Below are 25,215 nucleotides of genomic sequence, written 5' to 3'. Positions count from 1 at the left end.
GTCAGTCCTGGCTCTTGCCCTGTGTTTGTTCTCCATTTAAAGTTATTGATTGGTGGCCTAGTTTCCATCCTCATGTCGCATGATTTGTTGTAGCAAAACAAGGATCTGTCATAGCATGATAAAGCAGTCTAACACTGCTGCATCCACTTTGGTGAACTGTAGAATGAAAGGGTGAGCTGGCTGTTAATGTAGGTCTGGCCCTGTGAGCAGGTGTATGTGATATTTTATTATTTTCATCTCAAATAGTGTTGTTTTGCATTATAGTGTTGGTCTTTGAATCTTTTAATTTCCTGTAATGTCATGAGTTTTTACCACATGCTTTTGACTGGTACTATTTTAAGATGTTTGTTCCACTGGTATTTAATGATCCAGCATACTTGTGATTGGATGCTATTTACCACATGCGTTATTTTCCACATTTGGTAAATAGTGCATGCATTAAATAGGGCATTTGGGCTACAAAAATGGTAATTAGCAAAGGAACTAAATAACATTTTGTCGCGTGGGCTCTCATTATCCTAAATGAAACTTCTGGATTTCTAGGCAGCAGGATCGTTCATGGTGTGGGGGACTGAGTCGGACCCACTTGGAAGGACCTCTGTCACCCTAAACCCGGTTTTGCTCCGGCTAACTAGCAGTGCCTCTTTTCTCTAAAAGGGAAGAGATGATTGGGCAGCCGAGCGCATGACATCTTTGGAACTTCTCAGGGAAGTCGTGGTCACTCAGATCCAAACCAACTCTCTCATTTACAGTATGATCTCATATGCAAATGACAAAGGCAGTGTAAGTTTTATATAATGTTTTAATAAAACGACTGCATTTTAGATATTAAGGCGTGAGCCGCAATAACCAGAACCATATAACACAGTAGGATTGAAATAGTCACGAGGGGAGTGAAACATAAGAACAAAACTATCATGGTGTTTAACATTTTCTACTCTCCCTCAGCTAGTTCTATTTCGAGCACAGCATGTTAAGATTCTTACTTGCCTTTCTGAATCCCTGGGGAGACATCAGCCCTCATACCTGAGCAAAGACCTGTGATCTGGTTCAGCATCTGCAACGAGGCAGTCAGCGTCTAGTTGTGGTTCCCTGGTCGGAATCTCCCTCTTGCGTGTATTGGGGCAAGGAAGTGTTTTTATAACTAACATGTCAGCGTGATCACAAAATGTCCCTACGCAGGAATGCCAAAGACTAAACTCCTACCACGTCTATCGGCAATGTACCAGACTGTATCCTTGACTGAAGCACAGAGTGAACAGGAATGTGTTATGGAGAACTCCAGTACTGAAGTAGGCTAAACAGTGTGATATAAAAAACAAAACAAGACCGTAGAACTGGCTATTTGAAAAATAACAGTACGAAGCCGAATAAAAGCATTTAGAGCAAAGTGCACAGAGGCTCTAAGATGCGAGCAAAGGAATAAAATACATCCAGGGCAAAATGCACAAAGGCCTAAAGCCTGAAGCTAATGCGCAAATGATACGTAAAACTGACCACACTACACCGTCCCCTTGTGGGTAGCAAGTGGTTCCAATAATATAAAAGTATGCCCCAGATTTAAACAATACATCAAAATATATATTTCGACAAGGTCAGAGGACAACAAAGTCATAAATTTGGGAAGCATGTGACGATAAAGCCAAATTCAACATAATGTCAATTTGTATTTCATACAAAAAAAAAAAAAATCCAATTGTCAGACCGAAGCAATAGAAAGCAGGAGTTACTCCACTTCGATATATGTCAATATCGGAATATCCACACCAAAAAGTATCATGGAGCAGGTGTGTTCCAAAGCCCCAAAACCATCCAGGGCGGCACCCCGTGCAGGGCCTATGAATGAGACAATACCATCTTCCTCCAGGAAGGGAATCTCATAAACTGCCTCACGAAGCAAACGCAACCGTAGTGCACAAGTCTGGGAATCAGCCCTTATCGGGAACATCAACAGATCAGTATCGACCACTGGGGGGCGCTGCAGTGAGAGACAGAGAGCCAGTGCATGTTCAAACAAGCACCAAAGGCACCGAAACACGGGTTGCACACAATCCAAAACCGGCCAGAATGTTAGAGACCAGTCATACTCCAATTGTCCCAGGAGTGTTGCTCCAAAATGCTGCATCATGCGTTCACGACATAGCTGCGCTGACGGGAGCGCCAATATGGGATCTCGTCGCGGCGGTACAGCCATTGCGGAAGAACAGCAGCAACAGCAAAACCCCAGCCAATAAAGCCAAAGTAATTGGGAAACCCCCAAAAATGCTTCCGAAAATAGAGTGAATAGCCGAAGGTATTAAACTGAATATAGAAGAGAAGGTGTGAGCAAAACCAACACCAACGGCTTAAAAAAAAAATGCAATTCCAGCAGTGCTGGACGCATTAAATATACGTCCCACAAGTTCACCAAAGTGACTCGGAAAGTTAGTATTCAAAAGGGACTGTATTTCCGCCGATGACCTTGCCACCTGAAGTGCGTAGGTCTCGCTAGCAGATGTAAGGGCCACATGCTTTTGAAACAATAGAGCCTTTAGTCGACTCAACTTGTCGAAATTTACCTTGGAAGTAGCAATATGAGGCCAGATGTCCGCTACCTCCCTAATTTGAGTGGGGGGAAACAACACATTCCCGCAGCACGTAACGGCCTTGGTGACAACGACTACGTAAACTATTCCGGCACGCATGCCACAACAGGGTTCACTGTAAAGAAGGACGTAACTGCCGTTTGAAAGCACCTGGAAAGTGTTTTTAATTACTGGAACTCCCTTTAGATAACAAGCTAAGTTAGCAATCGAGGCATGCCCCGTGCAAGGACAGCTGTTTACAAACCATGGAATGGCTGACAGAAGTTTTGCATTCACTACCGCTAAGAAAAACCTCCCTCAAACCATTAATACATCTGTATAGAAAGGGAAGCTCCCACACCTCATGTATGTAACTGTCTCCCAACTGTTCATATCTACCCACAGAATGTGCTTTAAACAAGAAGTAAATTGCAGAGTAGAGATAGGCATATTAATAACCCCATGAATCAACCACTTAGTTGACGGAATCTCAGCAACAGTAAAAGGCAGTTTCTCCAATTTTTCAGTATGTAACATAACATATGTCACTTCCTTTTTAGCCATCAGCTGTTGTTGACGAGTCAAATTAAAGGAAATAAATATCTCCCTGGCACGAATGTGCTGCCAGGGAACGCGACCTGCCTTCAAGGTCTGTAGAGTCCAACCCAGCTGCATGATTGACCGCGTCTGACTCTGCCCATGATATAAAGAAGACATATCCGACTTAATAATGTCTATAGCAGAGGAAACAATGTTGTCAATTGTGTAAACACGGTCTGAAAGGGTATGCATCCCATTATCCACAACAGACAAAGCCTGTATCAAATTTTCCTGATCAATTTGTCTCAACCGGGCCGCTGCCTCTTGTTGTGAAACTTCCAAATCTCATTATATACTTCATATAGAAAACTTTTCTTCCGCGGCATTCTTGGCCCTGACAAAAAAATCTTGTAAGTCAGTATCATTAGACAGTAACGTGAGATGTGACTTAACTGCATCCAGCGTAGATTACTTCAACCATTGCTGACAAAGCTTCCCCATGCTGTATGTAGTAATTATATCAGCATGTTCTGGTGATATGTAGCGAGGGTCTGCACAACTAGTCCTGAACCCCCCTGAAGAGGTGACAAAACGCTGATGACACCCTTTAGTGTCTATGTGCCATAATAACCACCCGCCCGGATGTATCAATGAAGTGTTAAGCGTACCATTCTGGACCCAGTGTGTAAGCTCACTAAACGTGGCATTAACATATCGCTGCCAATTGTTCAATTTGGAAGGGACAGGTATACTAGGCAAATTCAAATTTCCAATCGTTGCTAAGCCCAAACAGCTAGTCTGTTGCACAGTGTCATTGAGGAAAATCATTTGGACAGGAATAATACACGCCCTAAATAAAGTGTCCCTGCCTCGCATTTGCCAATTTTTCGTTCCCCAGACACTTTTCAAGTTAACAGTCTTGGACCAATATTCATACCCCTCAACCGAAAGTTTAGATACAAACAAATTTGAATACAGTAATTTAGTATCGGTCAATAACATTTGCTTATTAGTATGCGGAGTAACTTTAAAATAGTAAGACTTAGCATTCTGTTTATTATGCACAGAAAAATAAGCAAATTTATCATAATATGTTTTGGAACTCCCCTGTGGAGGAGTCGGGCAATGTTCCCATTGCATGTATTCAAATATCGACTTAGGGCTACTCGCTTTATGAATAAAGTGGTGTCCATAATAATTGTAGCAAAACATGTCACCATTATTATCTCTAAATAGGTAAGCATCTTCATCGTCATAGACAGTATAATATTGCAATTCTGTCAGCATAGAATCTACTGTCTTCACATCCCAATCATCAGAAACAACGCCTGGTATAAAGATATCATTCATTGATAACTTGAGAACATACAGTATTTGAATCAATTCAGTGGATCCATATATATCAAACATCACTTTATCCCACACAATCCCATCCGGAATCGGTACTGCAGAAATGTTCACATAGGACAAGTCTCTTCGAACCATATGAGACGAAAAATGTGGTTTCAACACCGTCTCCACGTGCTCAATGTCAGATCGTTCAGGAAGAAAATTACCATGCATTACCAAAAAAAAGGTAACCACAAATCCCAACCACAAGAAATGGTCATTACAGTCATAAAAAGCTAGAGATAGTTCCAAGGAAAAACAAAATATGTGTGTTTAAGCCAACACAGCAGCTTACGTGGACCCCGGGCTGAAGATAGAGAGGACGTGGAGTCTGACACGGTATCATCAGTGTCGTTGAAGCAGCCAGAGGCAGTTCGTGCAAAAGGTGCAACCGTGAACAAAGAAGCAGATGGTGGCTCTCGCCTTGGCACGCTATAAACCACATGTTCAGAAATATCATTAGAACGTACAGCAACTTGATCAAAAGATTCCAAATTAATCGTCGTCTGTGGAACAATCGCAAGATCTGCTTCCACCCTCCCCAAGCTCAGAGAGGAAACAGCATTGGTGCAAATCACCTGCAGCGGGACTTCTTCCCCAGTAGTGAGAGGGATTCCGGAACTACTGAGTGTCCCTCTTGGTCTGCTGTGCAGAATCGGCCACATGTTGTAACTTGACATTATCAATGGAAACAAAGCGATTTCCTTTGGCCCCGTGCAGTGGCAGTAAAATTACAGTTCTCGTGCCGCTAATCCCTAACACAGGGACAGGCATCTGATAAGAAGGACCAGATTCCTTCTTTACTGCAACCTTTTCACGCACAAGATCCCCAATCCTGGGTATCCAACCAGTAGGCGTTACTGGCTCATCCTTAATTCCTGTGGAGGCAGCACTTGCAGAAGATTTATCTTCACGGAATTGTTGTAAATCCTGCAAAACAGTGACACGATCATTTATGTCAAAGGGCGTATCTGCCGTCTCCACACCAGGACCATCTAGATCAGGAACATACATTTGTGTTCCAAACAGGCACTCATATGAAGTACGACCCCCCAGGGACCTTCTAGGCAAGTTATTAAGTGCTCTCTGTACTCCATACAGGTGGGCTAGCCAACTACGACCCGTACCTATAACTCTGGCCGTTAAGGATTGCTTTAAATCACGATTTAAACGCTCCACGACAGAATTTCCCTTGGGGTGAAATGGAGACGAGAACTGGAGTTGGACCCCCAACAAAGCCATGGTGTACCTGAATGCCTTAGAGGCAAAAGCAGGGCCCTGGTCCGAATGAAAAGCCGCAACTGCAAATGTATCGACAAAGATGCGCAAATCTTTAATAACAGTCCGAGCGTCAGCCGGGCGCTGTGGCCAGACCCACACAAATCTGGAGCATGAATCTACAGCAACCAATATATATTTGTATGCACTATCTGGCGTCAGCGGACCACAATGATCCAAGTAGACACACTGTAAAGGTTTATTTGAAATCAGAAGGGGCGTCTGCTGCGGGCGTCTAGCCATCAAAACTTTAATTTGTTGACAGACGTCACAACAAAGGACATACTGCTTTGTCTCTTTATAGAGACCAAGCCACCAGTATCGAGCCTGTAAAAGTGAAATCGTGGCAGCCACACCAGCATGTGCAGATGCCGCCCCCTCATGTGCTGCAGATATTAATTGAGGTCTCTCAACTTTATTGGGCATTTCACGTACACCAACGCCTGGAATCTTAACTACAGCGTTTAGCATACAACCCATGCAGTAACTATATTTAGAAGGGAATCCTTTAGGAAATGGCGTGCCATCAGCCGTAGCTTTTATAGCAGCCGAAATCTCTGTGTCTGGTTTGGAACTCGAACGAGTCACTGCGGCCACAGTGGCAACCGCCACTGCCGATTTTGCGGCTTCATCCGCCAAAGTATTTCCAGCAACGTGTATTCCAACGCGCTGGTGTCCAAGTGTATGTACAACATGGACTTTAGGAAGCATTTCCTTCAGATTCGCAACCTTCCCCCACAGCAATTTGTGTTTCATGGTGTTGCCTTTGGAATCTCTGAACCCATTCAACCTCCAGTAGTGCAAATATTCATTGAAAGACTGAACACAGTAGTAGGAGTCACAGACCAGCAAGATAGGTATCGCCGGATCCACGTGTTCTAAGGCTAACAATAGAACCTTGAGCTCAGCCAACTGTGCCGTACAATCTCCCAAGGTCTGTGTATAAGTATGTCGGGGGCAGAACACCTCCCCCTCCATAGTGCCGCTCACCACCGCACATGCAGCAGAATACTGTTGTTTAGTCCCAACCTCTGGCTGCGCAGAGCCATCTGTATACATGACCACCAGATATTGGTCAATAGGCAACGTGCCAGCAAGAGCAGGGTATTCCATTTCATATTGAAGAAATTCTGGAGTCTGCAGTTTAGGGTCAAATATGTAATCTACCTCAGTGGCTGTCAAAGACGTAGCCCATTGAATCGATCCCGGGTGTAAAGCTTTCGAATTAGGAACACTCGCTTTTGTAACAGCCTCTAAGGCTGGAATCGAGGAAACGACAATGATGCGTTGGCCCTGGGCAAGAGGTCTTTCTTTAATCACAGCCATCTGTACAGCAGTGAGTATTTTCTCAGTTTGTGCAAAAATTTTTCTGCAGCAGAATACAAGTGGGACTTGTATGCTATCGGGACTGTCTCACCCTCATTAAAGGTGACATACGTAAACCCAACGGCACCAGGTATCACCCTGATGACCAGATGCGTTTTATTGTCCCGAGTGTGTAAATGTTTAACAGCTAAGAGATCAGTTTGTAGATCTTGAAGAATATGTGTATGCTCAATTGTCCAAAATCTACTTGAAAAATTTGGGCGAATCAACTCGTATAAGGGTTTTATACGTGTAGCATAATCAGGAATGTACGTTCTGCCAAAATTCAGAAACCCCAACAATGACTGGAGCTTCCGAACCGTATTAGGAGGCTGTAATTGAGCACATTTCTCCAAAAAATGTGGCGCTAAGCTCTTGCCCTCATTAGACAACTCATATCCCAGGAAAATGACGCTGAGGAAGGCAATCTTCGATTTCTTAAAATTAAACTTATAGCCAATTTCAGCAAACCCCACTACAATGCGTGCTACACGCCTTAGATGTTGCAGAATCCCATTGTCGGTCAAATATATGTCATCAACATATGATAACGCTTCAGGGTCCAACTCAAGCAGAATTTCAGTTACACAAGCCAAAAATAGTCCTGGGCTATTCTTATACCCCTGAGGCAGACGACAAACATTTTTTTGAGAGCCAAACGCACTGAAGCTGGTATAGTCCCGACTTTCGGGCGCTATATTTTGGCAGAAGAAACCATTCGAGATATCTAATGTTGTTTTATATTTTTTACGCACAATATTATTAATAAGCGCTGCGCTGTGTGAATTCTGTATTGCATATGTGCGTGTATGTCCATTTAAATGTCTGTAATCCACCACTATCCTATATGAATGGTCCGGTTTAGCAACTGGAAATAAGGGATTATTCATCGGCGAGACACAGGGTTCAATTACTCCCTGGTACTCCAACTGTGTAAGAATTTTCCTTACCGATGCCCTTGCCTCAAATTTTATAGGATTCTGCGGCTGCGGCTGAGGTTCGCCCTTTATTGGAATTACATGATAAGGTGATTCTCTATCCCACCCCACATGATTTCTATATAGGGTGGGGGCCTGTGTTACAGCCCATGATTTACTATAGTTCCTCCGCTAGTTCTCTCGGAACAAGTGGTGAGAATGAAGGTGTAATAACCTCCTCCCCAACTGGACAGTCGCGAACAAAGTCAGGTGGCCAATCTTGTTCGGCCAGCAGAACCTCATACGATTGTACCACATGGTCCCAAAAGATGGCGTGTACAATGCGGTCAATGTCCCCTTCTAATTGCAAAGTTACTTTATATACTCTATCGGGATCAGAGACACGCATATCTGCCGTTTCGACTTCTATGAAGTCATCAGTTGCTTTCACCTTCAGATGCTCTAGAAGACTCCGGCAAACTATTGTGACCTCTGCCGCGCTGTCTAACAGTGCTAATGCCCATGTCTTGTTCATCAAGAGAACTCTCTTCTTGAGCGGCATGTCGAACTGAGACTGCCACCACTTTCCTCTTTTTAAATTGTTGCTTTTGTTGGAGCAGTTTCTCTTCCTGTTTAACAGAAACCTCCGTTGAGCGTTGTGATTCCTGTCTCGGTTTCATGTACTCAGTTCTCCGCTCTTACCGCCCACCTCTCTCACTTCTCTTGTCCGAGGAGTCCTGAAAGGAACAAGATTGGCGTGTATCAGTATATTGATATCTATCAGGCATTTTCAAATTATCCCTATTCCTGAGATTATACCTATTCTGCGGGGTCTCTGGCTGCGGAGACTGCCCCCCATCCTTCTTAGGTGTCTGTTGTTTTTTCTCCCAGCGCTTCTTAGTACCCTCAGGCTGCTGTTGTTTAGCATTACCTTTACTATTTTTACCCTGTAATTGGGGTTTTTGTGGTCTAGCCCCTAGGCTATCATGACCAATACTGGAATATGTTTCTGCTATTATTCTCGGGAGTTCCCGCTCCTGATTAAGTTGCGGAACGTCTCAAAGACGCATACGCACGGCTAGCACCACTGCCTCTCCCTTGAGATTACTCAAAATAATAGAAGAAACTGCGGCAAAATTGCCCATCAGGTGAATGCCTAAATCTAAGGCTGGGGCAGCCCCATATTCATCTTGAATTTGTTTAAGCACTTCCGGTAGATTAGCCAATGTTGGTGTAACGTGTGCTGTAGTGTAGAGCGCGGCAAACACCGTGCCCCATGTATTACAATGGTCCACAGTAGGAACCATTCCATACGGCAAACACATCGTCAATATTCTATGTTTATCCTGAGGTCCCGTATGGGGAAATACTGCTTCCAGCGTATTAATTTTTTGCGCCAGCCAAAATTGAGTTTCCTCACGTTTAGCCGGTACCTTACCCATAAGCTTAAGCTGAGTGTACAGTGGCCGGATTGATACCCGGAACCACTGCCTGAGGGTGCGCCGGAGCAGCACGCGCTGCATTAGTAATTAAAGTCTGTATTACAAGCTGAACCAGTCTTCTGTATGTAGTTGCTAAGTCTATATATAAACGACGAACGTCAGCCACTGCCAAGTTAGCAACCGCAGGATATGGTGTGTATGTAGCCAATAAAGGCCAGGTCGGACCATCATTACTCAGTGGACCTAACCTAACTTGAGCTACTGTGTGTGGGAGGGCGCCATCAAGCCAATTATGGTGTTCTTGATAAGATAAAGGTATGTCTAAGTATGCATAAGCTCTGTACTGTCGAGGGACATTCGCAACTGTGTAATCGCGAAAAGTGTTGGTACCCCCATCAACTGCTGGAAATACGACCCAAGAATAAAAAAGTTCTGTTCTATAGGCTGCATGGGCGTCCACCACAAAAGTGACCGGACCCCCCGGTTAGTCAAACCATGTGCTATCAGATGTCCCGTGAGCGGTTGGCGCATATTAAGCGCTATGTTCACTACTTGAGGATTCGCCATTAGGAAAAAATAGCACCAGGGCAGAGAAGGCACACCAATAACGTGGTTTTCCTTTCAAAGTTCAAGCTTGAACAACCGACCACTAAGTAATAGGATGCACCTATCAGGTGGCGGCGGAAATCCTCAGTCCCACGGACGTCTCCGCTTACGGAACCGAGGAGTCAATATATATATGAGACCGAGAGAATCAGCCAGACCCAAAAATTAGAGCCAGTCCAATCGTTTGCGGCGCCATGTCACGTGGGCTCTCATTATCCTAAATGAAACTACTGGATTTCTAGGCAGCAGGATCGTTCACGGTGTGGGGGACTGAGTCGGACCCACTTGGAAGGACCTCTGTCACCCTAAACCCGGTTTTGCTCCGGCTAACTAGCAGTGCCTCATTTCTCCAAAAGGGAAGAGATGATTGGGCAGCCGAGCGCATGACATCTTTGGAACTTCTCAGGGAAGTCGTGGTCACTCAGATCCAAACCAACAAAAGGACCCTTGAAATGCAGTATTTGGCGCATGCGTTAAATAACACATGTTTTGTAACCCCTGAATAGACTATTTGTTAAAGTCATGCACTATGGGGGTCATTACGACCTTGGCGGGCGGCGGTGCGGCCGCCAATGCGGCCGCACTCGCGCGGCCCCCATTATGACATTCCCGCTGGGCCAGCGGGCGCAAACCAAGTTTGCGCCCGCCTGCCCAGCGGAGATGAGGCCGCAACATAGGAGCCGGCTCCTAATGGAGCCGGCGGTGTTGCGGCCGTGCGACGGGTGCAGTTGCACCCGTCGCGCTTTTCACTGTCTGCTATGCAGACAGTGAAAAGCTGGCCGGGGCCCTGTTAGGGGGCCCCTGCACTGCCCATGCCAGTGGCATGGGCAGTGCAGGGGCCCCCAGGGGCCCCAGGACACCCCTTACCGCCAGCCTCTTCCTGGCGGTGCAAACCGCCAGAAACAGGCTGGCGGTAGGGGTGTCATAATCCCCAGGGCAGCGCTGCTTCCGTCCTATTAGCCCTGGCGGTCTCGGACCGCCAGGGTCAAAATGACCATCAATGTGTCCTGGCATGCTGCAATTACCACTGTGCCTAAATCATAATTAGGGGGTTAATATCATGATATTTAAAAATATCAAAGATACATTAAAAAATAGGAAACATACATCTGGCCTATCCCTCTGTATGGTTTTCCCTTCTACAACTCATTGCCTCAAATAAGGTTTCTAATAGAAGACCTTGGGTCTTATAAGAGTGCTGACTTTAACTATGTGGATTTCATAGCTCTGGAGAAGTTAAAAGCTTGCAAGCTTGCCAATAATAAACTCTTTAATAGTGATACTGGATTAGATGAGCTGTAGTAGTCCAAATAGTAATATTGGTAAAAGGGTACAGCGAGAGCATATAAGATTCATGCTTTTCTTCTTTGTGGTACTTAAACATAAACTTGTACTTTCAGAATTGCTCGGACTATGGAAGATGGGTAATTATTTTGTCATTCATTCATGGATCAAGTAATTAAGTGGCTTTATTAATGTGTCTAAAGAGGGTGCATATCTAAGCGGTGATAAGTCCACATTAGGAAAAGCATTGTCAAAAACAGTAGTGCCAGATGTAGCAAAGGGTTTTACCCATTCTGTGTCTATGGGAAAATTAGTTGGTACATATGGCCCTAGGTCTCACCTTTGGTGGGACCTAATGTTTTTGCCAGTTTTTTTTAGCCACGCTGTAGAACATCCCTAATATTGTGCAGCATGGCTAAAAAAGTAAAAGGTGCTATGGCATGGTGGCTGCATCACTTTTTTTTTTTTTTACATTTTTTACCGAGTTGGATTGATTAATGAAAGAAATGCAAAAGCGTTTTCATTTTAAATGCGGATCGGCAGAGCAACATGGAGGCTGCCGATGAGGAGCAGGAGGCTTAACAAAGGACGTGGGTGGAGAAAACACCACAAAGGACATGGGTGGATGAAACTAGCACAGAGGGCACTCCCCCTCACTTAGCATGTATGTTTGGCCGGCCAAACACACATGTGCAGTAGGCTCTCTCAAGCCCGGCAACTATCCTGCAGAGGCTCCCAGTCAGCCTAGGAGCACCCTGACTGGGCGCTCCCAGCCATTCATGACGCTGCTGGAGCAGCATCATGATTGACCACAGGGCAGGCTGGGAGCCTGTGCCTGCAGCAGCAATGAGGGACAGAGGAGCGGTGCACGGCATGCGGTGGAGGAGGTAAGTGTTTTTATTTTTATTTTTTCTTCAATTGTTTATTACCATTCCCCCTCACGCGGGTACTGCCCTGCCTCTACCGGTGTTGCAAGCCGCAACTGACTTTGGAGCAAAGCACCCGGCAGGAGTGCATTATGGAGCAGTTAAGGAGAAGCACACAAGTGAGAGAGTAAGGCAGGGGTAGAAGTACATGAGGGCGAGCACAGCACAGAGTGCTGTCAGGGGAGAGAAGTACAAGAGGGAGAGTTGGAAAATACATGCACTCCATGCATATGGCTCTAATTTGTCCATTGTAAGAAGGTCTCGAATCCCTCTCAACCAACAACCCAATTTTCCACACATACCATGCCACTTAGATGCGGAAATAAGCGTAACAGGTGTATTAGAAAATATTTATGAATACTCACTGTGCTAAGATTGCATTGGTGTTAAACACATTTCCATTGCATTATTGTGACAGTTCCGCTGACAGGGCACTGGAAAACCGACTGCAATAAAGTAAAGGTTAAACTGTGTAAACATTTGTATGAGTGAGTAAATTATGTATGCATAAATCATATAAATTAACTTCACATCATGTTTTCTGTGTAACGTGTAGATGCGTAGCCCACAAACGTTGGACCCTGTAAACAGAAATATTGTGTCTGCAAGTGTGACACTCTTGATTTACTGTAGTATTTCCAAGGTGAAGTCACACCTTTCCTTGAAATGAAGCTCCATGAATTGATACATTTGTGAATCATGGCTTCAGTCTATAATATGCTGATTTTAAAGCAAGATAATTCTTCAGTTTATTTAACGATGTTAAGCTGGCATTGATGGTGCGGTGAAGAAGCAGAGAGTTTACCAAGGCAAAATCCTTTTAGTTTTTAAAAAAGATGTGATTTTGGTAACTACCAATGCCTTATTATAATCCAGTGCTAAAATTGCAAATAATATTGGTATTGACATCTATAAGACTATTTGGGTGTGTAAAACAGTTCTGTAAAAGTCGAAGACAAAAACAAAAGTGCTCAATCATTATAATTATTTACACCCGTTTTGTCCTAAACTATTTTTGTCCTTGTTCATTAAAATGTATGCTTGTCATGGAAACGGTTACCCGGTAGCGTAATGAACCTCGTTCATAAAAAACTTCAACTTTCATAAAGAAAATGGAAGCAATGGGAGCAAAGAAGCTCTGCACTGAGCATAACGATTATATATTCGTATTATTCAGACAATGTGAAATACCATATACAAACATTTTTTCAGAAGAGGTCCTGTATTTCCTGTTACAACCACGTATAACTTGTTACTTTACTCTCAACTCAAATGGAAGTAAAAATAATGCAACTAATTTGGTTAATTAATTTGCTTATAGATATTAAACTTTCAATTATTTCCTTGTTTAGGCGGAGTTTGTGGAGGATATGAGATTTTATTCTAAGCTTTCCCAAAAATTTACTTTTTCCACTATTTTATTTCGTTAACAGAAAAATAGCGGCCTATGATGAAGAAATCCAAAATCTATATGAAGAAATGGAACATCAAATAAAAACTGAAAAAGAGAAGTTTCTCCTTCAAGTAAGAATATTTTGTATGCAGTGCTTGCTTTTTACGTCTAACACACTGTACGTGGAATATCCAAGAATAATATAATTCAAATATATTTGATATATTTCTATAAAAGTTAAACATTAAATGACAATGTTCGAATCAAATAACTAAATTGTCAAAATAAGAGGTGTGAGCAAAGATTTAAATTTGACCTGCAGATTTTGGAAATGTAGTCCTTCTCCAGAGTGGCTGATCTTTCTTAATTCCAATGGAGTTGTTGATTAACCCTCCTTGTGACTATATACTGCAGTTGGATTTCCCACCAAGGAACAATTAGCAGCATCACTTCTGTTAAACCTGTCAGCCTCAGGGTGGTCTTCCCACTAAACCTTTGGTCTTCCTCCTCCATTTTTGCTGATCTTGTTTTTGCTGGCCTCAGGACTCTGTGCACTTTATCACGACTAACTAGTGCTAAAGTGCATGTTCTCACTACTTAAAACATGGTAACATTGCTTTATGCCCAATTGCCACATTTAATTTACTTGCAAGTCCCTAGTAGTGAGGCAGTACCTGTGCACAGAACCTGTAAATTAAATGCTACTAGTAGGCCTGCAGCAATGATTGTTAGTTAGCCCTTTAAACATGCATATAGTTTTAAACTGCCATTTAAACCTCTCGCGATGCCAAAAAACGTCCTTCCTAATACATATAGGTCACCCCTAGGGTAGGCCCGGGACAGCTCAGAGAGCATGGTGCAATGTATGTAAAAGGTAGGGCATGTAATTTTAAGTTTTACATATCCTGGATGTGAAAAATTCGAATTCGTTTTTCACTACTGCAAGGCCTACCTCTCCCACAGGATAACATTGGAGTTACCTTATTACATTTAATAAGCTGTAATTTCCAAATGGAAACAAGTAACGTTTTCATATTTGGTGCCTTTGGAATTGTAATTAAAAATCCTTATGGTAAAGTCAGATTTGAAATCAATATTTTGAAAATGGCACTTTAAGAAAGTTACTTAGTGCCAGCAGCCTGTCTCTGGGTCACTTGCAGCTGGCACTTGGGCTTTGTTTATTCCTCAGTGACAGCCTCACTGAAAAGAGAGTTTAGGTGTCCCTGGATGGGCCATCACTGACAGGATTGGAGGACGGATCTAAACACAGCCCTACTTACTCTTTAATAGGCAGTATTCTGCCTTCATACAAAGGACTGCATATCCCCTGTAATTAGTCTGGAACCAGGACAGGGAAGGCAAGATTCCTTAGGACTTCAAAGGGAAACCACTTGAAGCTGTCCCATTTTCAAGAGGAAGGGCAGCAGGTATAATTATTGGACCTCAGATTCCACCAATATCAGTACTACTGGGCGTGTGGATACTCTGACAGGCAGAAGGACTGCTGTGCTGCTGAATGCACTGCCACTTTGCTAGGCTACTGCTCTGAAGGACTGCTGCCCTGGTGTGCTAACCTGCTGCCTTTTGCCCTCTTGCCTGGGTGAGGAGGGCTGGACCTGCAACTGTTGAAAGCAGGACCTCAAAGTGGCTCCAAGGGCAAGTTGGCTGGCCTCTTGACTAGAGCCTCAGGGACAGAAGGCTCCACCAACCTTGAACTTAGCCCCTGGACTCTGCCATCTGTGAGTCCTACCCTGCAAAGTGGTGCCAACCGTGACCAGAACCCTTGGAATTGGGCCTGAATGTTCTCTGCCAGCCCATCTGTGGATCCAGCAGAGCCAATGCATCTTCTCTGCTGCATAAAGCAATCCCGAGCAGAACTGATGCATTGTTTCTGCTGTGAGCGCTCTCCCGATGCAAAGGACTCCATATTGACCTTGCAGCCTTTGCAAAGCTTTTCTGACACATGCCCTTCTCCCTCCCGTCGACAGCAGCTTCGGCGTTGTACTAGATTCTCGTGTCATGGCATCACATTCTTCTGGACTGACACATTGCTTCGACTGCGCAATGCACCCTTGATGGTGGGCCTTGCATCACAAGCCTTCGTCAATGGAATTCCCAAAGACGACAACACAGGGTCCACATCACAGCTCTGGCACACCTCCGAACTGACACATTGCCTCGACTGCACAATGCATCCCCAGCAGTGCCTTTAAGTTAAGATTGGTTGGTCTACGCCAAGCTACCCAAGGGTTTATCACAGGTTAATTTAGGGTTTGCTTGTGAATTCAGCCTAATAAGGATTGTGGTACTGTGTGAGTAGAGTCAAACCTCCCCTAAACCAGTGAGACAGTTTTTTATTAACTTCTGACTTACTTTTGTTTGAAGCATGGCGGGACACTTTGAATTATTCCTCAAGGATATGTTAAGATGGTGGCACTGTTGTTTCTGCTTGGGAGGGAAACTGGAGAAAGTAATTTGTGTAAGCCAATGATAATGCCTTGCATCTAGGAGAGCAGAGGTTCTGATGTGGTTGTGTGTATATATATATATATATATATATATATATATATATATATAGCAATGAAGCACTGAGTGTTATTAGGATGAATAAAACTGGGAGCGTGTGGTCCTGGCTCCTCACCGGAAACAGAGTACTAGGGGGCTGGCCTTCTTAAACCTAATGGAAGCCCAAGGGGGGTTGTTTGAAACCTGTATGTGTTTATAAAGGTGTTTCCAAATTCTAGTATTTTTTGTAAAGACAGGACACCTTGTTGAATGCCTTCTTGCTATCAAGAAATAAGGCTGCTTCTTTGGAAGGTAGGCAGTTGTTTATCCCAGAAAAAAATGTTTTATTAAGGCTGGGGTGAGTGACTTATGGTATAGGTTATAGATGTGATTATGGAATTGGATGTGTGTAATGGAAAAAAAACGAGAGAATGAATGAACTGATGATTAGATGGTTTGGTTAAATCACTGATTAACACCAGATAAAGGTCCAGGAAACCACAAAGCACATGCAAGATATGTGATTTAATTGTGCTATTAAGTACATTCAGGAATCAAATTGGGCAGGAGAGTTGATGGCTAGAGGGTCTGGGGGAACAAGACCCAAAAGATGAGCCACCCTGAGTATTCTTCTAAGACCATAACTATTTATATTTGCAACATGGAGTGCATTCTGAGGTTGTCATGGTTTTCAAGTAAGAATGGATAGAGGACGCTGAGGTTCTGTTAAAGGTACCAATGGATTCTCAACCATATTCTGCACTTTGGATATGATGTCAAGAGGTGGGGTCACTTTTCATTACTGTTGGACCTGGCTTTTTGAGAGGGACATCCCCAAACTTTTTGCCTCCTTCCTCCTATTTTTTCTGACCTGTTGTTGTTGGCTTTTGACCTCTGGGCACTTTACCACTGCTAACCAGTGCTAAAGTGCATATGCTCTCTGTGTAAATTGTACTACTGATTGATTTATCCATGATTGACTATTTAATTTACTTGTAAGTCCCTTGTAGAGTGCACTACATGTGCCTAGGGCAGGTAGATTAACTGCTACTAGTGGGCCTGCAGCACTGGTTGTGCCACCCGCCTCAGTAGCCCCTTAACCTTGTCTCAGGCCTGCCATTGCAAGGCCTGTGTGTGCAGTTTCACTGCCACTTCGACTTGGCATTTAAAGGTACTTGCCAAGCCTAGAACTCCCCTTTTTCTATACATAAGTCACCCCTAATATGTGCCCTAGGTAACCCCTAGAGCAGGGTGCTGTGTGGGTAAAAGGCAGGACATGTACTTGTGTGGTTATATGTCCTGGTAGTGTAAAACTCCTAAATTCGTTTTTACACTACTGTGAGGCCTGCTCCCTTCATAGGCTAACATTGGGGCTGCTCTCATACATTGTTGAAGTGGCAGCTGCTGATCTGAAAGGAGCAGGAAGGTCATATTTAGTATGGCCAGAATGGTAATATAAAATCCTGCTGACTGGTGAAGTCGGATTTAATATTACTATTCTAGAAATGCCACTTTTAGAAAGTGAGCATTTCTTTGCACTAAAATCTTGTTGTGCCCTTCAATCCACGTCTGGCTAGGTTTAGTTGACAGCTCCTTGTGCATTCACTCAGACACACCCCAAACACAGTGTACTCAGCCTCACTTGTATACATCTGCATTTTGAATGGGTCTTCCTGGGCTGGGAGGGTGGAGGGCCTGCCCTCACACAAAGGACTGCCACACCCCCTACTGGGACTCTGGCAGACAGGATTGAACTGAAAGGGGGCTTGGTGCATTTCTTAGACACTCTTTGAAGTCACCCCCACTTCAAAGGCACAACTTAGTATAAAACAGGGCCTCTGCCCTACCTCATCAGACACTTGCTGGAGAAGAAATCTGAACCAGAAACTACATCCTGCCAAGAAGAACTGCCTGGCTGCTCAAAGGACTCACCTGTCTGCTTTTCTACAAAGGACTGCTGCCTTGCTGTTGGCCTGCTGCCTTGCTGAACTCTTGTCTGGCTGTAAATGTGCTCTCCAAGGGCTTGGATAGAGCTTGCCTCCTGTTCCCTGAAGTCTCAGGACCAAAAAGACTTCTCTCTTCCTCTTGGACGCTCCGTGCGCCGAACTTTTCGACGCACAGCTTGTTCCGCGGCAAGAAAAACGCCGCACACCGACGCTGATCGACGCGACGTCTTCGGGACGACCGAAACTTTGACGCGCGGCCTCGCAAGGACAACGCTGCCCGACTTCGCAGGAGAAATCGACGCAACGCCTGCCGTGAGATCGAAACTTTGACGCACGGCCTCGCAAGGACAACGCCGCCCGACTCCGCAGGAGAAATCGACGCGACGCCTGCTGTGAGATCGAAACTTCGACGCGCAGCCCCGCAGAACGACGCGCAGCCAGAAAACAAGCAGGAAAATCCACGCACAGACCCGGGACATCTGGTACTCCCCGCAAACCACAGTAAGAGACTGTCCGCGCGCCGGAAAACGACGCCCGACTCCCCGCGTGGAAAATAACGACGCAAGTCCGTGTGTGCTGAGGAGAAATCGACGCACACACCAGATTTCCACGCACCTCTTCTCCTGTGGCCCTCTGAGGAGATTTTCCACCAGAAACCAGGTACTTTGTGTTTGAAAGAGACTTTGTTTACTTTCTAAAGACTTAAGACACTTTCTATCACTTTTCAGTGATATCTTTACAAATTCGTATTGCAACTTTGATCGTTTTGACCTGAAGATACCCAGATAAATATTATATATTTTTCTAAACACTGTGTGGTGTATTTTTGTGGTGTTATGCTATGGTGTTGTATGATTTATAGCACAAATGCTTTACACATTGCCTTCTAAGTTAAGTCTGACTGCTCGTGCCAAGCTACCGGAGGGTGAGCACAGGCTGATTTTGGATTGTGTGTGACTTACCCTGACTAGAGTGAGGGTTCTTGCTTGGACAGAGGGCAACCTGACTGCCAACCAAAAACCCCATTTCTAACATTGGTGATCAGCGGTGAGGATAGGACTTGTGTTTGTGCAGTGACATACAATAGCTAAGTATTTCACTACCTACCCACAGTTGAAGGTCAACTTGATTTTTCATCTTTTTTTTGCTGTTGGTTCTCTGATGTCCTCCTGGATATACTATTGATATTTTGGACTTTGAATTTTGGTTTTTGCTGATAAGATCTTATCAGAATGGGATTGTGTACCTACTCATTCTTTGTTCGTACTGACCACCTCACTAAGGCTGACCTAAGGAAGCTTTGCAGAAAATGGGGCCTTCCTGTAGCAAGGAGATCTACTAAGGCAGAGATGCTCCATCACTACATAGTCTGGGGGGAGGAAAGATGGGCAGAGAGAGAGGCAGCAAGAAACCAAATGACTAAGTACCCCTCAGATGAGGAGGAGGACTACGCACCTGAGGAGGAAGACTACTCAGATTTGGACAGTGACCCAGAAATAGATGAATGGCTCTGAGGTCAAAGGCGACAGGAGCAACAATTAGAGGAGTATCTTGCAGAGGTTGAGGCAAAAAGACTCTTAGCCCTGGAAGAAGAAAAGATTGCAGCTCAAGAGCTGAGCTGTAAAGAGCTGAAACTGGAGGCCGGAAGGGCTGAGTCCAGTTCAGATGGTGGCAGCAAAAATCTTGCATCTAGTACTGCTGAAGGAGGGCACAAGCCCAGAGATGTGGTGCCCAACTTGAAGAAGGGAGTTGACACACCCCAGGCGGTTCAAGGGTATGAGGTAGTTCCCGTTATGCACAGGGTCCCTGAGAAGGATAGGGGAACTGGCACAGGGAGTCATATTCCTACTGGGGGGAGGGACACTTTACTGACTCTAGCAGAGAGTGACAGAGAAAAGGGTTCCCCCCTGGTGGACGTCCTGGATATAGAGTGTAGAGACATCCCAGAAGAGTATGGGTTGAGTGTCAGGGACAGACAGATACTGTCTCACCAGTCTCAGGAGGGTGAGGTAGAGTGCTTTTTCAAGGTTGAGTTACTGGGTGGTTGGGTGAAGGGTACTGTGGTTAATACATGTGAAGGGCAGAGTGATGTAATTGCTGGAGAGCATATGTCTGGTCCTTATTTTCCAGAACTACGCCAACACCAGGTGGAGTGTGAGTTCTCTGACCCCAGGGAACTTACAATGGAGGCAGACTTCTGGGTGAGTACCAGAGAGTCTGAAGAGGCATTTGGGGTTGCTCCTGAAGGGAGTGGTCTAGGTGGTTCCCAACCGAGTGTGGTGGGAAAGGATTGTAGTGTCCCAGGTAGGTCCCAGGTCCTAGAGGGTTCCATGAGGGAACACCAGGAGGGAAGCCTAACCTGTACCGTAGGGCCACCTTTTGAGGGAAGCCCCGCAGTGTCAGAAGAACTGGGGGGGGGTGACTGTAGCCAGCATCCCAACAGTTCTGGTGTCTGGCAGTACCCCTCCTAGTGAGGGGGTGCAGAAATCCAGACATAGGGTTGAGAGGGGGTTGCAGACCCCAGTGGAGGACCTTGAGAGTCAGGGGACAGCTCTGAGAGCAGAGCCCCCCAGGTGAACCCGTTTCTGGTTTGGGGGAAACCCAGACTCTGCCGGATGGGCAGAGGTCGGGAGACCTGCGCCAACCAGACTCTTGTGTGGCCCTTGGGGACGGTGTGTCCCTTGTGGGGGATGAGAGTGCCCCCCAGGAAGTCCTGGCATGCCAGGCAAAGATTCAACCTCAGGGTGGTGACTCTGGGTTGGATACCCAGGTTCAGAGGTTAAATTCTGACCTGGTGGGAGGTAGATGTGCCTCCCAAGAAGTCCTGCTGTGCCAGGCAATTGTCCAACCTCAGGGTGTTGACTCTGGGTTGGATAACCAGGTTCAAAGGTTAAACTCTGACCTGGTGGGGGGTAGGTGTGCCCCCCAGAAAGTCCTGGCGTGCCAGGCAATTGCCCAACCTCAGGGTGGTGACCCTGGGTTGGGGAACCAGGCTCAGAGGGTAAACTCTGACCTGGTGGGGGGTAGGTGTGCCCCCCAGAAAGTCCTGGCGTGCCAGGCAATTGCCCAACCTCAGGGTGGTGACCCTGGGTTGGGGAACCAGGCTCAGAGGGTAAACTCTGACCTGGTGGGAGGTAGGTGTGCCTCCCTGGAAGTCCTGGCCTGCCAGGCAATGGTTCAACCTCAGGGTGGTGACTCTGGGTTGGCTAACCAGGTTCGGGGGATAAACTCTGACCTGTTGGGGGGTAGGTGTGCCCCCCAGAAAGTCCTGGTGTACCAGGCAGTGGTCCAACCTCAGAGTGCTGACTCTGGATTGGATAACCGGGTTCAGAGGTTAAACTCTGACCTGGTGGGGGGTAGGTGTGCCCCCCAGAAAGTCCTGGCGTGCCAGGCAATTGTTCAACCTCAGGGTGGTGACCCTGGGTTGGAGAACCAGGTTCAGAGGTTAACCTCTGACCTGGTGGGAGGTAGGCGTGCCTCCCAGAAAGTCCTGGTGTGCCAGGCAGTTGCCCAACCTCAGGGTGGTGACTCTGGGTTGGATTCCCAGGTTCAGAGGTTAAACCCTGACCTGGTGGGAGGTAGGTGTGCCTCCCAAGAAGTCCTGCTGTGCCAGGCAATTGTCCAACCTCAGGGTGTTGACTCTGGGTTGGATGACCAGGTTCAGAGGTTAAACTCTGACCTGGTGGGGGTAGGTGTGCCCCCCAGAAAGTCCTGGCGTGCCAGGCAACTGCCCAACCTCAGGGTGGTGACCCTGGGTTGGGGAACCAGGCTCAGAGGTTAAACTCTGACCTGGTGGGAGGTAGGCGTGCCTCCCAGAAAGTCCTGGTGCGCCAGGCAATTATTCAACTTCAGGGTGGTGACTCTGAGTTGGAGAACCAGGTTCAGAGGTTAACCTCTGACCTGGTGGGAGGTAGGTGTGCCTCCCAGAAACCTGGAAACTACCCCGAGTTCTCTCTTCTTTTATGCATAATTTATGCGTCACTCTAACCCTGAAAGGGTTTTGTTTTGACTTATACTGGGTACTCCTTTGTGTCTGGACAAAGCTAAACACCTCTGAAGAGCTATAATGATAGCGAAACACATGTAGGGGTTGCTTTTACACATTGCAGGTTGACTTGAATGGCATTTTACCAGTCCAAAGCTGTAATACTGTGGCTCGAGTGGTGAATGGCTTTTGTCATTTTGCAGCTCAGCGAGGATGGCAATGGGTCAATCCTATGCTTAAAGATTTTACTGTACAAATGGCAAAAGACTTTGTCCTTCTGTAGCTCGGCATGGATAGCACTGTGCGAATCCTATGCTTACAATTTTGCTAGATAAACAGGTATTTGAGGTGAGCAAATCTAGAGTGTCACTGGTGTTGCAGTGTGATCCTTACTGGAGCTGCTCTCCATCTAAACTTGTGAACTACCCAGAGTTCTCTCTTCTTTTTTAATATAATTTATACATCACTCTAACTCTGAAAGGGTTGTGTTTTGACTTATACTGGGTGCTCCCTTATGTCTGGACAAAGCTAAACCCCTCTGAAGAGATATAATGATAGCAAAACATGTGTCAGAGATTGCTTTTACTCATTCCAGTTTGCCTTTCATGGTATTTTTCCAGTCCAAAGCTGTAATACTGTGCCTGGAGTGGTGAATGACTTTTGTCATTTTGCAGCTTGGCGAGGATGGCACATGGTCAATTCTATGCGTAAATATTTTGCTGTACAACTGGCAAAAGACTTTGCCCTTGTCTAGCTCAGCATGAATAGCACTGTGCTAATCCTATGCTTAAAAACTTTGCTAGATAAACAGGCATTTGTGGTGAGGAAATCTAGAGTGTCGCTGGTGTTAAAGGGTGCTCCTCACTGGTGCTGCTCTCCTCCTAAACTTGGGAACTACCCAGAGTTCTTGCTTCTTTTTTGCATAAATAATGTGTCACTCTAACCCTGAAATCGTTTTGTTTTGCGATATATATATATGATCCTCTATCCTGAGAATGCCTACCCCAGTCAAAAAGCCATTCACCCGGGCAGATCCGGGAGACAGCACAAGCCAGTAGAAACTATTTGCTTTTTTAAAAGGAATTTAATTTCATATTTATATTTCCAAAATGCAAAGTGCGAGGTGCTACAAACAAACTGACCTGCACGGCCATCACATGATGCAGTGCAAAATACCTATTAAAAAGAACATCCTCCTTATGCCCACACCTATTCTTTAATAAGACCGCAAAAAATACCATTCATTATTATGAGTACAATCTTTGGAATCAAGCTGTGTTTCTGACATAAAAAGTGAAAATAATATATTTGTAATATATTTCCTCAAATATTTGCCCAGTCACATTTATATTCTCCAACTTATTGATGTATATTTGAAAATTCAACATAGTAAAGTACTTTTTGATGTATATTTAAAAATTCAACTCAGTAAAGTACTAGAGACTATTTTCTACTTCCTAAATTACCAAAGACTCGAACATCAATTACAGTAAAGTACTCATGCCCACTAAAGTATAATGTCAAATATACGCAAAAGTTAAAGTGGTTCATGTGTAGTAATTCATGTATAAAGTGCTAAATATGCTGAGTACATTACTAAATAACATTATATAGCTATTAATAACCCACCCTCTAAATCTAGAAAACATCCCTCAATCCCCATCCTTTTCCAAGGTCCTCTGTTGAATTTACAAAGATATTAATACACATCAATCAAATCCCATGCAAGGTATTAAAATGATCCCCACTTAAATGGTACAGGACTTTACGCAATACAGTTTGCGGTCTAGAAGAATGCTTCCAACCCAGAGGGTGATACAAAAGTTCAGCCTCAAACCATTGTCCAGTACTCATTTCATTATCCACACTGAAGATATCAAACCACAAAGGCCCATATATAATTCCATATACCCCCGGTCATGATCTTGTTTTGATGCCAATATTTCAGATTTAAAAAAAAACAATATCTATCTATGTAAAACCCCTAGAATCCTATATAGCACTCAAATGACATCCTTAATGACCAAAATGATATAATATACATTACCAGAGAATGAGCGAAAAAAAGAGAGGAGAATGGAAACTTGGGGGGGTAGAAGACATTGGGGGGAGGGGTAAGGAAGAGAAAAGGAAACAGAGGATAAAAAGAGAACAAATATAGAAATTCCAAACTCCACGTCTCAAGATATCAAGTCCCAAAATACCAATATACCAACGTATCAGCCCCCCACAAAATAAAAGCTTATAGTACCAACAAAAAGGGTCATAGAACCAAAGAAAGGAGGGGAAAGGTGGGGGAGGGGAGAATGCACTCAAAGATGTACATAAAGTTCAGTGTACATATTCAAACCCAAGCTATTTCTGTTCCAGTTGTCATTATCCATTTTGACTATGATCTTCTGAGAGCCAATTTACAATCCCCTCCTCTCACATTGGCCCTAACATGATGGATCCCATAATAACATAAATTGTCATACTCCCCAGCGTGCTGTTCCCAAACATGTTTTGCGATCACATAGGAATATTCTTTATTCGTTATTGCTCTTAGATGTTGCAATATATGTAGCTTTAATTTGTTTACAGTACTTCCTATGTACTTTTTGCCACAGCCACACTCCAGAGAATATACTACAAATGAGGTTTCACATGATATCCATTCTCCAATTTTCCATATGGGCCCATCAAGACATTTAGGCCTGTATTTATACTCCGTTTGCGCCGAATTAGCGTCGTTTTTTTCGACGCAAATTCGGCGCAAAACTAACGCCATATTTATACTTTGGCGTTAGACGCGTCTAGCGCCAAAGTATGGGCAAATAGCGTCATTTTTTTGCGTGAACGCCTTCCTTGCGTTAATGAGATGCAAGGAAGGCGTTCCCGTCTAAAAAAATGACGGCGACGCAAATGCGTCGTATTTATACTCCTGGGCAAAAATCACGCCCGGGAGTGGGCGGGGCAAAAAACCCCGCATTTGCGCCACTTTTTAACGCCTGGGTCAGGGTAGGCGTTAAGGGGCCTGTGGGCTGAAAATGAGCCCACAGGTGCCCTCCCCTGCCCACAGGGACCCCCCCTGCC

The 25,215-nt window shown here is 44.9% G+C and overlaps 1 protein-coding gene across 4 annotated transcripts in view; it reads left to right on the top strand.

Moving 5' to 3' along the window:
- Positions 1 to 25,215, top strand: part of CRACR2A (calcium release activated channel regulator 2A) — a 953,477-nt gene that overhangs the window by 538,626 nt on the left and 389,636 nt on the right. For all 4 annotated transcript variants that reach the window (XM_069228394.1, XM_069228393.1, XM_069228396.1 and 1 more), the window contains one exon: positions 13,745 to 13,835. In XM_069228394.1, coding sequence (XP_069084495.1) covers positions 13,745 to 13,835 — 91 coding nt within the window. The remainder of the gene's footprint in view (positions 1 to 13,744; positions 13,836 to 25,215) is intronic.

This window comes from Pleurodeles waltl, chromosome 4_1 (genome assembly GCF_031143425.1).
Source record: "Pleurodeles waltl isolate 20211129_DDA chromosome 4_1, aPleWal1.hap1.20221129, whole genome shotgun sequence".
Taxonomy (NCBI): domain Eukaryota; kingdom Metazoa; phylum Chordata; class Amphibia; order Caudata; family Salamandridae; genus Pleurodeles; species Pleurodeles waltl.
This window is presented reverse-complemented; position numbering and strand designations above follow the sequence as displayed.